This window comes from Asparagus officinalis, chromosome 9 (genome assembly GCF_001876935.1).
Source record: "Asparagus officinalis chromosome 9, Aspof.V1, whole genome shotgun sequence".
Classification (NCBI taxonomy): Eukaryota; Viridiplantae; Streptophyta; class Magnoliopsida; order Asparagales; family Asparagaceae; genus Asparagus; species Asparagus officinalis.
In genome coordinates, this window is record NC_033802.1 from 9,093,669 (window position 1) to 9,112,546 (window position 18,878).

At 37.5% G+C, this 18,878-nt stretch overlaps 1 protein-coding gene across 1 annotated transcript; it reads right to left on the minus strand.

Moving 5' to 3' along the window:
* LOC109823171 lies at positions 802-17,232 on the minus strand. The gene is made up of 2 exons (XM_020389457.1): positions 16,010-17,232; positions 802-859 (listed from the first exon to the last, which is right to left on the minus strand). Exons 1-2 carry the CDS (start codon positions 17,230-17,232, stop codon positions 802-804), a joined length of 1,281 nt encoding a protein of 426 aa, XP_020245046.1.

Sequence of the window (18,878 nt, forward strand, 5' to 3'; positions counted from 1 at the left end):
CGATAACACTGGGGATAGTTCAATTGCACCCCTCAATAAAACTGGGGTTGGCCCAATTGCTTCTCCTCAACATCACTCAAAGAGAGATGAATGCGACGACGAGATGATGAAAGACCTCGAGAATAAGGTAAATGCCTTGATGTCTGCTCAAGAAGTAAAGAAGACTGACATTCCGTGTCCATACCCAAGGGAGTGGGAGTCAATTCCGTACCCATCGAAGTTCAATTTAATTAACTTCACACTATTTGATGGGAGAGGCTCGCCAACCCAACACTTGGCCTACTTCAAATCCCATTTGAGTATAATCTTCAGAAATAAACCCTTGATGATTCGGTCATTCATGGGCACCCTTCATGGAGCTGCCTTCGATTGGTATCGACGTCTCAAGCCAGGGAGCATTAACTACTGGGATAACATGGAGAATCTATTCCTCAGTAACTTCTTCGATGATGACACCGAAGTATCAATCGGAGCTCTGTTGGACGAGAAACAGAAGGACGGAGAGTCAGTTGACAGCTTTGTCAAACGCTTCCAAAATAAGGAAATGAATTGTTGGGGTACTGTCACAAAGGAGTTCATCTTGCAGACATGCCATAACAATCTCTCCATTGATGTCCTGCAAGCCCTAGGGGTCGTGCCTTCAGCTACTTGGAAAGAGTTAAAACTACGTGGCGAACAACCCAAACACTTCCTCAGAAGAAAGAAGGCAGAGAGAGGACAACCGACAACACCTACAACTGCTGTTTATGTTAATCACACATTACAGCGACAGTCGCGACAGCAATCGTCACAACAGTCACCTCAGACACAACAGTACTCCTTCAAGGATGATGAGGTTCTAGCCATGTTCAAGTACCTCCTGAACAACAACAAAATCAAGTTGTCACCTGTTAAAAATTAAGAGGAAGCCGATAAAACTTCAGATCCAAAGTACCGTGCTTATCACAAGAGGGTCCATCATCCCACTAAGGCTTGCTTTATTCTTAAAGACAAAATCCAAGCCTTGTTTAACAACGGCATTATAACGACGAAACAAGCCAAATGAGAACGACGAATACTCCAAAGAGTATACGAGTATAAACTGCTTCTCCAAAATTCCAAAGAGTATACGAGTATAAACTACTTCTCCATGACCTCCAACTGGTATACGAGATTAAACTATTCCCTACCTTTGACAGGAAGTTCCTAGAGAATATTACACATAATATTTTAAGGATAACCCGACTTTCTCCGATGGGTATACAAGGTTAAATTGCTTCCCTTATTTCCAACAACAGGAAGTTCCTAGAGAATATTACTCTTAATATTCTTAAGGATAACTCGACAATATGGCCAAATATAATTAGATTCAGGTTTGCCAAAGAGCTAGGGGTGGAATACCTCAATACATTCGAATAGAAAGTTCCTGGAGAAGACTACACATGGTATTCTTAAGGATAACCCAAAACCGATTGATTATTCAAGGTACAAACTAATCATCAAAATAATTTATTCTTAATCATGATTAAGAACCTCACACTATGGCTATTTAATCATTTACAAGTTGATTAAAACCCTCCCACTGTGACTTTCGGAGCACCTCTTTCCTTGAGATGAGATTCAACAACTGCATATGGTCAATCTTTCCTCACGAAACTCGCAGGGTGTAATTGTGCAGTGCTTAATGATTCATGGTCCTCCACCATAAAATCCCTCACTAATCAAATTAATTGACGTGATTCCATCAAAGTCTTCACGATGAAATCCATTCAAACTCCCACTATGTCTAAGCCTTTAACACTCCCACTGTTGAAGTCCTGACACGACATCCAAAATTTTAATCTGCTGATCCATGGCGATTAACAAACCCCTTCTTGTTAAGTCCTAGCCACTTGACACCAATAATCCCCACTGAGTGATTTGTACAAGTCAACATTCTCACTGTTATTTGTACCTCTACTCCCACTGCCAATTTGGCCAAACCTTTAAACAGTTAGGGCTAAAGCCAAAATCCCCTCTCGATTCCTTCCATGAACATGAGGTCTACTTTCAAATTGAATGATCAAACATTTAAATAATTAGGGTTGTCTCAAACTCTTATTTGGTCAAACCTTTGAACAGTTAGGACTAAAGCCAATATCCCCTCTCAATTCCTTCCATGAACTAGAGGTCCTCTTTCAAATTGAACGATCAAACATTTAAACAGTTAGGGTCGTCTCAACATCCCACTTGGTCAAATCTTCGAACAGTTAGGGCCAAAGTCAAAATCTCCTCTCGATACCTTCAATGAACGAGAGGTCTACTTCCAAATTGAACGATCAAACCTTAAAACAGTTAGGATCGTCTCAAACCCTTATTTGGTCAAACATTTAAACAGTTAGGGCCAAAGCCAAAATCCCCTCTCGATTCCTTCTAAGAATAAGAGTCCACTTTCAAATTGAACGATCACACATTTAAATAATTAGGATCGCCTCAAACCCCTACTTGGTCAAACCTTTAAATAGTTAGAGCCAAAGCCAAAATCCCATCTCTATTTCTTCCATGAACGAGAGGTCCACTTTTAAATTAAACGATCAAACCTTTAAACAGTTAGGGTTGTCTCAAACTCCCATTTGGTTAAACATTTAAACAGTTAGGACTAAAACCAGAATTTTTTTAATAAACGAGAGTCTTCCCCCCCCCACATCAGGCGATCAAACCTTCCTATAGTTAGGGTCATTTCAAAATTCCCACTTGGTCTAACCATTAAACAGTTAGGGCCGAAATTAGAATTTTATCTCGATAAACGAGAAATTCATCATCAGGTTGGGTTGAAAGTACCCTAGAGAGGGGTGAATAGGGTTATTGCTAATCTTATTAGATATTAATGCCGATTAAAAATTATTAACAAATTATTCTTGCAAAATAGATATACAATGTGATATGAGCAATATAAACAATGGGCAAAGGCGAATAAAAAGACTAAGCACTAGACACAAATGATACGCCAATGCAAACTCTAACACACAAGGATGATCACAGAGTTTGGACCTTCCGTCCTATGTCTCCGCTCCCTACTCCCGGTGAGAAATCCATTATCATAACCGGGTTTTCTAAGCTCACCCGAACAACATTTACACCTCACAATTCAGTTTTCTAGTTCACCGAAAACTTTACAACACACACAATTGTAATCACACTCTACACCCTCTAAGTGTTAGTCTCTAGCCCGTGTTTCCCTCAAGTGCTCAGAATTACGACCTACCTCCAGGCTTTACTACCGACGCCACTCCTCTTGGGATAACCCCGTCTCTCACCACACACTCCTCTCGGTGTACAAGTGTGATACAACGTGTAACTCACAATAAAGCTCAATTATAATAAAATGTTCTCTAATTGGATGAGAACTCAATGTAAGCTCAATCTCACAAATCACAAACCCACAACCCAATATATGATGTATAAAATGCTACGAGCTCAAATAGAATGTGTGTGATAAAGTGAGTATAAATAAAATCTAACTCAATTAGCAAACTAGCAATAATAATAATATGAAAATCAATAATAAAATTACTAGAGAAAAGAGTTAGAAAATTTTCTCTATAAACACAAAGAGGTTGAAGAAGATTGAGGATGAATTCCTCAATTAAAAATGCAAGCCTCCTCTTTATAAACTCAAACTTGAAAACTTAAACAAACTTTAAAACACTTTAAAATCCTCTTCAAAAAACTTTTCTCTGATGAGAACAATAGGGGTTTATATAGGAAGAAAAACCAAGGCACAAAACCCAAACAAATCCAGTAAAAAGATAAAAAAAGAAGGCTGGAAAAACTAGTTGTTGGGCCGTTAGTCAACCGACGGGTTTCATCAGTCGACTGATGAGCTGACCGTTGTAGGCATTTACCAGCTCATCAGTCGACTAACGACCTTTATCAGTCAACTGATGGATCATGAGTCAACTGGTCAGTCGACCAAAATGAATCAAAAACTTTTAAATATTACAGACACATTCTTCAGTCGACTTATCAGTGGACTGATGTCATCAGTCGACTGATAACAGGTTATCAGCCTGAAATGATTTTTGAAAATGAATTTTAAAGTCCTTTTAAAAATAGCAAATAAATTCTAAAAAATATAAAACTTTGGAAAAAGTTTATAAACATGATTATGATCATGTTGGAAAAGGAATTTTTCAATTTGCTCTTACCATTTATGAAATCTCAAAAATATTCAAAAACACTAAAATACATGTTTAATAAAACATGTGATTTTTTATTTTTGACTCAAAACAAGTTTTAAAAACTTATGGAATATTTATATGGACATAATAAAAGATGTTTATGATGTATATATAGTCCAAAACATATTAAAACATATTTTGTATAAAAACTCCTATATTTGAGAAAATTCACAAATAAAATGTGTGTGTATATTTGAGCTTATAGAATTAACACACATTATATAAATCTTAAACTAAATTTACCTAAGCTTGATAGATCTTCATTGTAGCTTGTCTTGGTAAACATGGAAGAAGCTTGAACTTGGATCTTGACTAGTATGCATAGGCTTCATTCCACTATTCCGCCAACCTCCATTTGATTAGATCGTTGAAGCACGATTTCATCCATCCTATAACATATTGTTTGTCTAGAATACCTAATAAGAAAACATAAACACTAGACAAATAATATTAGGAATTGTTTATAATCATCAAAACAAGATTAAAAGATGTAGGCTCATAACATAAGACCTAATAATCTCCCCATTTTTGATGATGACAAACAATCTACACAAAGAGTATATAAGATATATAATAAAACACAATACTCTTAAAATATACTCACAATCTACTTGTATCTCCCCCTTTGACAACATCAAAATGGGGAAACAAAAGAATAAGAGAGCGAAAGCTCCCCCTATCATAAGGCATAGGTAAGTATAAACAAAAATATGGGGAAGGCTCCCCCTATCAAAAAGTCATATAGAAAATATGCAATTATGAACATGACAAACAAATGTGAATAAGCATGGATATAGAATATCCTAAACACAACTCACATTAAAGAAGACCAAGTAAACACATATGCATGTATCATGAAGATAAGGTGCTACAAGAGTCTAAAACATATAACCTAAAAGATTTTAAAAAAAATTAAAAGAAAATCTAACATTAAATGATTTAAAAAATTACAAATTATCAACCATAAAACATGATTGATTGAGAGCATAAATAGAAAGGTGTCTTAATATCCAATCATAAAACATTATTTGGATATAAACAAAAGTAGATCATGAAATAAAAATAAAATAAAATCATGAACCTCATGAAGGTTCAAATAAAATCCTAAAATAATACTAAAATAAATTCAAAGTGTATATATTGTATCATTTTCGACAAAAGCAAGAGAGGTGAGCATAACAAGCTCTTGAAACAAGTTTCAACCCAAATAAAGCTTTTAGCATCCGGTAAACCTCTAGGGGGGTTGCTCAAACCATAAACCTCTCATATGAAAGCTCAAGAACAAAGAAAAAAATATGGTTGATCAATAAAGAGAACCTTCTTTGTGAAATTTGATCAAACCACATACAGAATACATTATAAACCACAAATAGATGATCCGGAAGCTCAAACACATAAATATCATCAGAAGAGTGTTTTATAATGATCCCATAAACATAAACACATTGTTAAAATAATTGAAAACATGGTATATTACCAAAAGTGATGTTTTAACATAGAAAAATCATCTTAATAAAAATTGTATCAATTCATAAAGGATGAAAACAAGAAAATATATAAAAGAGAATCATGAAAAAAACATGAATGATAATTTTGTAAATCAAATACCAAGAATGAAATTATTTTCGATTTTGTTTATAAACTTTTAAAAAAATGTCTTTAAGAACATAAAAAAAACTAAAACAAAAGAAAGCCAAAAAATTAGTTCTTAAAGAAGAAACTTATTTTGGTACCCAATTACTCTTGGTACCTAAGAGTCTAGGGACATGACCCCTATTATTAAGCTTAAAGCCCTAGGGTTATGATCCCTTTTAGGCACATTTTGTGCATGGATCCGGTTATGGTAATAATTATACAAATGACCCATTCGATTGCAATAAGTGCAATGAAAGGATGCATTTGTTCATGTTGACCATATGGTGCACGTGGAACATTTGCAAACAATGGTGAATTATTTAAAGCTTTTTGCAAATGCGAAATACTTTTAAACATAGGTCTATTTGGAACATTTTGCAACATATAAGCTTTTTGCAAATCATAACAAAATTTTGTAATATGTCTAAATCTACCACAAACATTGCAATTAAACACATGTGGTATTTTAGAATCATTTGGCAAAAGTTAATTCTTTTTTAAATCAAAACAATACTTGGCCAAATGACCAAAACGACCATAATATTCACACTTATACACACTAGCATGCTTATGATGAACTTTGGATACATGTACATGTGTGTGTGATGATGAAGCTTGATGGGATGCACAAACATGATTAGGCTTATTAGGCTTTTGTGCATTATAACAAAATTTAGCAATATGCCCTTTACGGCTGTAAATTGAACACTTATAAATTTTGTTATACATATGTGCATAGTGTGTAGTTTTCTTGTAAGAATTTTCATGGGACTTTGCACATATGTCCATAAGCTTTTTTTTATTAACAATGCAAGTTTTTAGTATTGAATCTAAAGAGGATATTCTACTTTTAACATGATTCAACTTATTATTATCCACACAAGCATTGTTGTAAGAAGTAGAACATGCATGATCAATTTTGAAAGAATTAAGCTCTTTTCTTATGTTCTCAACTTCTAACATGCATGATCAATTTTGAAAGAATTAAGCTCTTTTCTTATGTTCTCAACTTCTAACATAGCATCACATTTAGCATGAAACAAATGTTCTCAACTTCTAACATAGCATCACATTTAGCATGAAACAAACTAGCATTTTCTAATTTTAATTTTTATTGTATTATTTAAGATTTATATTTTTATTTGCAATGAGATCAAACTTAGTGGCTAGTGTTTCATGAGAGAATTTTATTTCGACATGCTTGTTTTTTAAGTTAATGTAGCTACGTTGCAATTTCTTATACTCATGCATCAACAATTCATAACCATGTACAAGTTCATCAATAGTAAGATTATTTTCGTTATCGGACTCGAATACCTCACTAGGGCTATCGCCTAGTGGCCGTGTGCATGATGAGGCTCCTTGTGAACTTGTAGAGGGAGCCGCCAAAGATCGTCGGATCGCCTACAAGTTCCCTTGATGTGCTTCAAATAATTTCCAAATTGTATAAGCTATCAAAATGAGCAAGTTCATTAGAAATACATGAACCTAAAGTATTATGCATAAATTCTAACACTAACTTGTTCATAGTAAATATTTTCTTGTCATGTTTGCTCCACTTGGATTTCTCCGAAGTGGACACAATATAAGTATTGTCAATAACTTCCCATAAATTTATATTTATAGATTCAACAAAAATTTTGAATCTACAACACCATTATTCATAAGGGAAGTTACTATATCTAGGAACAATATTTATATCGTAGCCTACACCGAACATATCCATAATATATGAGCAAGCGAATCAAAATAATATCAAAACAAGATTAGCAACAATATTAAAGAATAAGGGATCTTTAACTCAAGGTAGTTAAACCTCAAATCAAAGAGCACCAAGCTCTGATACCAATTGAAAGTACCCTAGAGGGGGGGTGAATAGGATAATTGCTAATCTTATTAGATATTAATGCCGATTAAAACTTATTAATAAATTTTTCTTGCAAGATAGATATACAATATGATATGACCAAGAATGAGCAATATAAACAATAGGCAAAGGCGAATAAAAAGACTAAGCACTAGACACAAATGATACGTCAATGCAACCTCTAACACAATATATGATGTATGAAATGCTACAAGCTCAAATAGGGTGTGTGTGATAAAGTGAGTATAAATAAAATCTAACTCAATTAGCAAACTAGCAACAATAAGAATATAAAAATCAATAATAAAATTGCTAGAGAAAAGAGTTAGAAAAACTTCTCTATAAACACAAAGAGGTTGAAGAAGATTGAGGATGAATTTCTCAATTGAAAATGCAAGCCTCCTCTTTGTGAACTCAAACTTGAAAACTTAAACAAACTTTAAAACACTTTAAACTCCTCTTTAAAATCCTCTTCAAAAAACTTTTCTCTGATGAGAACAATAGGGGTTTATATAGGAAGAAAAACCAAGGCACTACACCCAAACAAATCTAGCAAAAAGACAAAAAAAGAAGGCTGGAAAAACTAGCCGTTGGGCCATCAGTCGACTGAAGGGTTTCATAAGTCGACTGATGAGCTGACCGTTATAGGCATTTACCAGCTAATCAGTCAACTGATGATCTTTATCAGTCAACTGATGGATCATTAGTCGACTGGTCAGTCAACCAAAACGAATTAGAAACTTTTGAAGATTGTAGGCATATTCTTCAGTCGACTGATGTCATCTGTCGACTGATATCAGGTTATCAGCCTGAAACAATTTTTGAAAACGAATTTTTAAAGTCCTTTTAAAAATAGCAAATAAATTCTAAAAAATATAAAACGTTGGGAAAAATTTATAAACATGATTATCAGCATGTTGGAAAAAGAATTTTTTAATTTGCTCTTACCATTTGTGAAATCTCAGAAATATTTAAAAACACTAAAATACATGTTTAATAAAACATGTGATTTTTTATTTTTGACTCAAAACAAGTTTTGAAAACTTATGGAATATTTATATGGACATAATAAAAGATGTTTATGATGTATATATAGTCCAAAACATATTAAAACATATTTTGCATAAAAACTCCTATATTTGAGAAAATTCACAAATAAAATGTGTGTGTATATTTGAGCTTATAGAATTAACACACATTATATAAACCTTAAACTAAATTTACTCGAGCTTGATAGATCTTCATTGTAGCTTGTCTTGGTAAACATGGAAGAAGTTTGAACTTGGATCTTGACTAGTATGCATAGGCTTCATTCTACTATTCCGCCAACCTCCATTTGATATGATCGTTGAAGCGCGATTTCATCCATCCTCTAACATATTATTTGTCTAAAATACCTAATAAGAAAACATAAATACTAGACAAACAATATTAGTAATTGTTTGTAATCATCAAAACAAGATTAGAAGATATAGGCTCATAATATGAGACCTAACATGGGTAACCAATCCTATAAAAGTTAGGGTTATCTAGATCTTTTCGATTCTAAGAGTGAAGATCCCACTTTTAGTTTCACCTTTAGAATTCTTAAAGTGGATATCTCACTTTGAGTTTCTTTTACAGCAAGAGATAGAATATAAAATTATTTCTTTCTAGCATCAAGTTTGTCTTTGCCCTAAGAGAAGACCTGGAGATAGAATATAAAATTCTTCCTCTCCAAAACCGGGTTCATTTTTGCCCTAAGAGAAGACACAATCTAACCAAAATCCATGCCTTACACGCATGGGGGAGATTATCTTGATCCCTAATTAGAGATAAGTCTGCATCTAACTCATGCTACAGAGTGGTCCGTTCTCGTAAAAATGACCAAGTCTATGTATTCAACATCGTAGCAACAAAAATTCATACCTTTCATGCATGAAGGACTTTATCTCGATCCCTAAATAGAGATAAGTCTACATCTAACACATGCTATCGGGTAGCGTATTCCCGTGAAAATGGTAAAGCCCGCGTATTGGACATCATGGCAGATTGTTATTAATAACGCCAAAATCCATACCTTACATGCATGGGGGACATTATCTCGATCCCTAATCAGAGATAAGTCTATGCCTAACACGCATTGTTGGTTAGTCTTTTGCCGCAAAAAAGACACCAAAATCCATGCCTCACACGCATGGGGGACTTTATCTTGATCCCTAATTATAGATAAGTCTGCATCTAACGCATACTATCGGGTGCTCCGTTCCCTAAAAAATGATCAAGTCTACGTATTCAATATCGTAGCGACAAAAATCCATACCTTTCATGCATGGGGAACTTTATTTTGATCCCTAAATAGAGATAAGTCTACATCTAAGACATGCTATCGGGTAGCGCATTCCCGTGAAAATAGCAAACCACACGTATTTGACATTATGGTAGGCTGTGTCATTAATAACGTCAGAATCCATGCCTTACACGCATGGAGGAATTTATCTTGATCCCTAATTAGAGATAAACTACACCTAACACGCGTTGCCGGTTAGTCTTTCCCGTAAAAAATGATAAAGTCTATGTATTCAATATTATAACACTAAGTCTAAAAGAGTTTATTCTTTTAGCACAACGTTACATGTAAAACGAATTTAAACAATCTACATGCTAGCCTCACTTAAACAGTAGTCGATAAATGCTCATCCAATCCGTTGATGGCTGGGGCTTTGCCAGAAATCCTATAATGAACAACTTGTGATGATGGATTCGCTCTTCTAACTCGGAGAGCTTCTCTTCATAAAGCTTGTATAAGCTTCATCTTCAATCAGCTTTAGTAGTCATTAACGCACCAGCTTCATCAGTTGGTCTCGTGACTCGAGCACCTGGGGAAGCTTCAGAGAAGTAGCTGTATCAGCATCTACGGCTGGTCCTACAATCAAATCTCGCACAAAGAGCTCAACCTGGCGAGCCTCCGATATATTCTAGCTTGCTCTTCTCACACTCCGATGAGTATACGAGTATAAACTACATCTTCTTGAACCTCTAACGAGTATACGAGGTTAAACTAATTCTCGAAAACTCCAAGAAGTATAGGAGTATAAACTGATTCTCCACGCTCCAACGCGTTAGGATCTTAAACTGTGTAGACTCTAGTTAACGTATGAGTATAAACTATATTCACATCAGTCAACGCATTGCAATGAATGTAAACATATTGCAATGAAGGTTAACGCCGGTTAACGCATCGATATTTTTGCCAAAATAAGGCTCAATTACATTCACACCGTAACGAAGGTCAATGCCGGCCAATGCATCGGTAATTTCGTCGAAATAAGGCTCGGGAAAAATTCCAGGTCAAAGGATAATTCTGGAGAGTTCAATCATGATTCAGATACAAACTCCTGATGAAGATGAACTAGTTCAACATCAATTTAATGATACGAGCTAATTCAAATATCAACATACCAGTTTTAGTTTAAGGTTTCGATAACGGTCAGACGATAAACATAGCACCGGAAGAATTTTAGACTATTTGACAAAATACAAAAAAGACTGAAAGATGACTAAGTTAACGAATTGAAGCTTAGGCCAACCATATCCAAAATATTCTAGTCTCCTCTATAAAAGAATGAGACTGAAACACTTTTGAGAGGGTATTTGTAGGCTGTACGCGTAGGAAATTACGAGAAACTTGAGAATTGAATCTGTATTATTCTCTCTAACTGACTTAGAAAAAGAATGATTACTATCCTCTCAATATTCTCTAACTGACTTAGAAAAAAAAACTATAGTTTTCTTTATCGATTCCCCGATTTACAAAAGAGGGAAGAATGAAACCTTCCCTTTGTTTAAAACTGAGTTCTTTCTTTGTGGCGATGGGAGTTTGAATCTTGTATCCCGTTGACGATCCGAGCACTTCAACTTTATGGGGTGTTGGTCTTCTCTCCTTGACTTGACACCTTGAGAGAACTTGTGAGGCAAGTTTATAACTCTAGCTGAGTTTTGAGAATTCTCTGTGAGAGTGTCAAGAACTTGCAAGACAAGTTCGGAACTCTACACGAGTTTGGGGGACTTGCTAGGCAAGTTGAGAAACTCTCTGTAAGAGAGTTAAGAACTCTAGGCGAGTTTGAAAGAAACTTGTTTGAACAAGTTAGAGACTCTCTGTGAGAGAGTTGAGAAACTCTAGCTGAGTTTAAATCCCCAAGAAGGGTTAATTTTAGAGAGAAGATGAAACTCAAGAAAACTAACCCAAATGGGTTTAAAGAGCAATCCAAAAAGCTCCAAGAAAGCTCCAAGAATGCTCCAAGAATCCTCTCCAAGAAGTATCTCTCCTTCTCTTTCTTCTCTCTTTTGATCCCCCTTTTCTCCTCTTTTTTCCTCTTTTTTCCCAGCCTCTGGCTTATTGGAGATCCAACCCTATTTATAGGGTTATCATAGAGTAAGGCACCCCATAATAGGCCCTTAATTGTGCCCATACCTTGATGGGACAGTTTTGAAAAGTGTTCCAGCGTCAAAAATGCAAGGGTCTCGTTCTGGAGAGAAAAACACGGGTGAACTCTGCGTCTGACGACCTTCGCGTCTGGCGACCTCTGCGTCTGAGCTTAGGATGAACTCCGTGTCTGGTGACCTCTACGTCTGGTGACCTATGCGTCTGACGACCTCTACGTCTGGCAACCTCCGCATCTGGGATTGGGACGAACTCCGTGTATGGTGACCTCTGCGTCTGGCGACCTCTGCGTCTGGCGACCTCTGTGTCTGGCGACCTCCGACCTCCGCCTCTGGGCTTGGGACGAACTCCATGTCTGGTGACCTCTGCATCTGGCGACCTTTACGTTTGGCGACCTTTGCGTTTGGCGACCTCCGCGTTTGGATTTGTAGAGATCGTCAATTTTTAATCTCTTTCCTTTGACTTCTGTGCAGATTGTCATTTTTGTAATCTTTACACTTGGCCTTTGTGGAATGTGAGAGTCATCAATTTGCAACTCTAACACGTTGCTGTGAAAGTCTTTACATTGTAACTTTCATTGACTGTTTGCGGAGGCCGTCAGATTGTAACTTCCGCTTGTTGATGTGAAAGACGTCAGATTATATCTTTCATCATCTATTGAATCAGTAGAGATCAGCTATTTATAGTGATTTTTAAACAGCCTACAGTACCCCCTCCAAAAATTTTGAAAATTCACGGTTCACTAGAATGAATTTTTGGAATACTTTGGATCCTAAAATGATTTTCATGATTCTGCATACAATGGGATTTTTGGCAAACTCTCAACCATCAATGGATTTGATAAGACTTTACCGACTACCGTTTGAGTCGGGCTAGCATATGGATTGTCTAAGTCCGTTCCACATATAACGTTGTACTAAAAGAATGAACTCTCTTAGGCTTAGTGCTATGATATTGAATACATAGACTTTGCCGCTATTTCTTCATGTGTTATATTTTCATTTGAAACACTGAAAGAAAGTTTGAAGTGCCAGAGGTGTAGTATTAACTTAGCATGAATTTTTACTTAGAGCGAAATTCAGAAATTTTCTGCATTATCACTAGGATAACTCCAGAAAATCTTCAATCCGCTGGGGATTCTATAATGAAGACTTGCTATTTATTTTTGAAATAGACCTAACAAGTTCATTAGGGGTTTGCCTATTGGAGGTGTGGTGTTAACCTAATAGTATTTTATGGGCCTATCGCTCTATTGAAGAGAGTCGATAAACTGGTTTGGTCGTCAGAGGTGTGATGTTAACTTGACGAGTTTGTACCTGTGATTTGAACAAGATTTTGAAGACTTAGCGTCTTGTTGGGGAAGATTACGATTTGAGCAATTTTGATGACCTATCATCCTATTGGAGAGGATTGATAAGTTAACTGTCAGAGGTGTAGTGTTAACATGATAGGAATTTTGTTGAGATTTGAACAACTTTGTGGACCTATCATCCTATTAGAGAGGATTGATAAGCTGACTGTCAGAGATGTAGTGTTAACATGGCAGGAATTTTGTTATGATTTGAATAACTTTATGGACCTATCATCCTATTAGAGAGGATTGATAAGCTGACTGTCAGAGGTGTAGTGTTAACATGACAGGAATTTTGTTATGATTTAAACAACTTTGTGGACCTATCATCCTATTGGAGAGGATTGATAAGCTGACTGTCAGGGGTGTAGTGTTAACATGACAGGAATTTTGTTGTGATTTGAACAACTTTGTGGACCTATCATCCTATTGGAGAGGATTGATAAGCTGACTTTCAGAGGTGTAGTGTTAACATGACAGGAATTTTGTTGTGATTTGAATAACTTTATGGACCTATCATCCTATTAGAGAGGATTGATAAGTTGACTGTCAGAGGTGTAGTGTTAACATGACAGGAATTTTGTTGTGATTTGAACAACTTTGGACCTATCATCCTATTGGAGAGGACTGATAAGTTGACTATTAGGGGTATAGTGTTAACATGATAGGAATTTTGTTGTGATTTGAACAACTTTGTAGACCTATCATCCTAGATTGTCAGAGGTGTAGTGTTAACATGACAGGAATTTTGTTGTTATTTGAACAACTTTGGACCTATCATCCTATTGGAGAGGATTGATAAGTTGATTGTTAGAGGTGTAGTGTTAACATGACAGGACTTTTGTTGTGATTTGAACAACTTTGTAGACCTACCATCCTATTGGAGAGGATTGATAAGTTGACTGTCAGAGGTGTAGTGTTAACATGACAGGAATTTTGTTACATTGATAAGTTGACTGTCAGAGGTGTAGTGTTAACATGACAGGAATTTTGTTATGATTTGAACAACTTTGTGGACCTATCATCCTATTGGAGAGGATTGATAAGTTGACTGTCAGAGGTGTAGTGTTAACATGACAGGAATTTTGTTATGATTTGAACAACTTTGTGGACCTATCATCCTATTGGAGATGATTGATAAGTTGACTATCAGAGGTGTAGTGTTAACATGATAGTAATTTTGTCACCAGAGAAGATTGTCATATTGAATATAAAATAGACTGAAGTTATACTCCATGGGGATGATGATCATCAGAAGTATAATATTAACTTGACGACGTGAAAGATTTTGTTACTCTTAATCCAGTGGATTTCAAGCAACCAACCCCCAGTCTAAGTGAGTTCAGTTTCTCTTTTTAGACTCAGTTGGAGGGAAGAAAAAAGGAGGTCCCATGATTCTCTACGAGTAATATTTCTTGAGAAATTTCCCGTTGATTGGCATCATGAGCCTATCACCTTTTTGATTGATGAGACGGTAGGCTCCATTCGAGTAGACTGACTCTACCACGAAGGGTCCTTCCCATTTAGGATTGAACTTCTCTTTCATCTTGTGCATCATGACCATAGGTCGTCTAACTGCTAAGACAAGATCGCCTCTCTTAAAGATCCTTTCTTTGACCTTTTTGTTGTAGGCTTTGGAGATTCGGGCTTGGCATAACTCGATCTGTTGTTGAGCATGAAGTCGCTTATCATCCAACGCTTCTAGTTCTTGAAGGCATAGTCGATGATGGTCCTCATCTGTCATCCCGATCGCAAGGAAAACTCTCATGGATGGGATCTGAATTTCTAATGGTAGCACAGCCTCGCAGCCATACACCAAAGAGAAGGGAGTAGCTTTTGTTAGGGTCCTCACCATTATACAATAGGCCCATAGACATTCGCCGAGTCGTTCGTCCCAGTCGCATCGGCTTTTGGAGACGAACTTCTTGAGAAGCTTTACGATCATCTTGTTAAAAGCTTCTGCAAGGCCATTAGCTGACGGATAATATGCTATTGACGCAACGCTTTGGATTCTAAACTTATTGCATAATCTCTGAAAACTGTAGCTGACAAATTGGGCTCCATTATCATGAACTATTCACCGGGGTACGCCAAAGCGGTAGACGACATGGTGTTTGATGAACTTGACCACGTCCGAAGCCTTTTATTTCAAAGGAACTGCTTCTGCCCATTTGGAAAAGTAATCGATTACTGCTAAGATAAACCGATGCCCTTTGGATGTTGGAGGAAAAATGGGTCCAACAATATCCATTCCCCACATCTCGAATGGCCAAGATGGAGATGTGGGATGCAGATTCCCTGGTGCTTGATGAATGAAATCACTATGGACCTGGCACGCGTGACATCTTTTAGCATAATTGACGGCGTCAACGATCATTTTAGGCCAATAATAGCCGAGCCTGCGGAGTCGATCCCCTAGTTTAGCTCCGGGTTGATGAGCTCCACACATTCCGTCATGAGCTTCCTTGAGGGCTTCTTGTGCCTTTTTTCTGGAAAGGTAGCGAAGTAAAACTCCATCATGCGATTTTCGATACAAAGTTCGAGATGCCGCATCATAATAGAATCGAAGGGCCTTCCATTTGACGGTGGCCGCTTCTTTAGAATCATCGGGTAGGATGTCGTGCAAGACATAATCGATGAATGGGAATTGCCAATCTCTTTGTTCAAGGCTTGTGGAAGCTTCACAAACGATCTCTGTTGTTACCTCTTTTGAGCGATTTCCTAGAGGGAACTTGGGGTGATACAAATCACGGCCTGCCACGAGTATCTTTGTTTCTGCCTTTGGTGGCAATGTCAGTGAAGTTGCTAGCAAAGCTAAGGCATCTGCATAGGCATTATGGTCCCATGGAACGTGTCCGATAAAGAATCCCTCAAAATTTTGAGCTAACTTTAGTTCCGTAAAGTGGTATGGGATCAAATCCTTATTGTGCACTTTGTATTCTCCTCGGACTTGATTTACGATGAGTTGAGAATCACCGTAGGCTTTAAGGTATTGGATGTTGAGCTCCTCGGCCAGCTGTATTCCTAGTAGCAAAGCATTGTACTCCGCTACATCGTTAGTGCATGGCTCGATTAAGGAAAATCCTCTTGGGATCACCTGACCAGTTGGGAATACGAGCACAACCCCCACACCGGCTGTGATTCCTCCATCGAGACTTTCTCTAGATGCTATGTCGAAGAACAATTTCCATACTTGCATGACTCCTTGAGTTACATAAGCCTTTGCAACTTCGTCTGGTAAGTCTTCATATAATCTAGAAGAATCAAGCACTGGATGGTTAGCTAAGAAATCTGCTAGGGCTTGGCCTTTAACAGCTTTCTGAGGCATGAACTGTATTGAACACTGTGACAGAAGTATTGCCCATTTTGTAAGGCGGCAATTTAGCGAAGAAGGTTTCGTCATGAGAACTCTCAAAGAGTTTACTTTGGAGATAACATGAATAGTTTGTCCAACTAAGTAAAGCCATATTTTCTGAATGGTGAAAACCAAGGCAAGGCATTCTTTTTCCACTGGATTGTACCGGTGTTCAGATCCAATCATGGTTCTACTGAGGTAGCAGATTGCCTGCTCATGGCCCTCATCATTGTTCGGAGCTAATAAAGCTCCAAAAGAATGTTCCATGACCCTCACATATAACAGGAATGGTTTTCCTGTCACCGGGGCCACTAGAACGGGTAGCTGAGTGAGATATTGCTTGATCTCCTCAAATGCCTTTTGACAGTTTCCATCCCAAACAAAGGAGACCCCTTTCTTCATTAACTTGGTGAAGGGCTGGCAGCGTCCTGAGAGGTTTTATATAAATCTCCGGATATAAGCCAATCTGCCCTGTAGGCCTCTGAGTTCCTTGATATTCTTCGGAGATTGCATCTCTTGGATAGCCCGAACCTTTTCTGGATCAAGGGAAATACCTTTAGAGGTGACTATGAACCCAAGGAATTTACCATTGGATACCCATAGGAAAGATTTGGTGGGGATCATCTTCAGTTGATGTACTCGCATGATGTCAAATATCATCCTCAAGTCTAAGAGATGGTCGCCTTTCTTCTGGCTCTTCACTGCGATGTCATCTACGTAGCACTCTACCTTTTTGCGAAAAGAGATGGTCGCCTTTCTTCTGGCTCTTCACTGCGATGTCATCTACGTAGCACTCTACCTTTTTGCGAAGATGTTCATGGAAGATCGTGCTCATGCTTCACTGCGATGTCATCTACGTAGCACTCTACCTTTTTGCGAAGATGTTCATGGAAGATCGTGCTCATGGCACACTGATAGGTTGCACCAGCATTCTTCAGTCCAAACGGCATTACTGTATAACAGTACACCCCCAGTGGTGTTCTGAAAGCTGTGTGCTTTTCATCTTCAGGGTGCATTTTGATCTGATTATATCCTGAGAATCCGTCCATGAAAGACATTCTCTCATACCCATAAGTATTGTCAATCATGACGTCCGTAATGGGAAGGGGAAACTCATCCTTCGGACATGCGGCATTTAAGTCACGGAAGTCGATGCAAATCCTGACTTTCCCATTTTGGAAACTCATCCTTCGGACATGCGGCATTTAAGTCACGGAAGTCGATGCAAATCCTGACTTTCCCATTTTTCTTGGTTATGGGGATAATGTTAGGCATTTAAGTCACGGAAGTCGATGCAAATCCTGACTTTCCCATTTTTCTTGGTTATGGGGATAATGTTAGGGACCCATTCAGGGTGTTGTTCCTCTCTGACGAAGCCTGAATCGATAAGCTTTTTAACTTCTGATTCAATTGCTTCCATAATCTCTGGACGGAACTGACGTTGTTGTTATTTAACGGGTTTCGCATCCGGATTAATGTTGAGATGACGCACGGCTACTTTTCGGTCAAGACCAGACTTGTCTTCATAGTTCCAGGCGAAGACATCTATATATTCGCGAATGAGAGATATAAGGTCCTCTTTCTCGGATGGTGATAATCTTTCACTTATAAAAATAGGCTTGGGATCGGTTTCATCTCCCATGTTTATCTGGATCACCTTATCTACCGTGGGTGACTCGCGTTGCTCGAAACACATATCCCATAAAATGTTAAGACATTTGATCCAAGGATCACCGGTCGATTTAATCAACTCCTCGTCATCCTCTTCGTCTTCGTCTGGATGACTAGATGAGGTCATATTCATAGACAAGCCCTTGAAGACTGCACCAATGCTAACGTATGAGTCCCATGACGATGTTCTAGATGAGTGGTCCTGATATAGACATTCATTTTCTGAAGAGGGGGGCATTGAAATGTAGCCTAATCCTCTCCCAGTTTTATGATAATAATCAGGAGGTTTTCCTTCTGGAGTGAAAGGCTGAATTGGTGCTCGTCTTCCTTTTCGCATCTGAGTACGTCGAAAAATTCCATCAGATCCATTCAAAGCC

What these genes read in the sequence shown, in the direction of transcription:
- LOC109823171 (XM_020389457.1), bottom strand. Translation starts at nt 17,232, where the DNA reads ATGAAGAAAGGGGTCTCCTTTGTTTGGGATGGAAACTGTCAAAAGGCA. An exon ending in GATGCGGCATCTCGAACTTT is followed by an intron (nt 860 to 16,009) that starts GTATCGAAAATC and finishes GTTGTTGTTCAG; the next exon opens with GAGGTACTTGAACATGGCTA.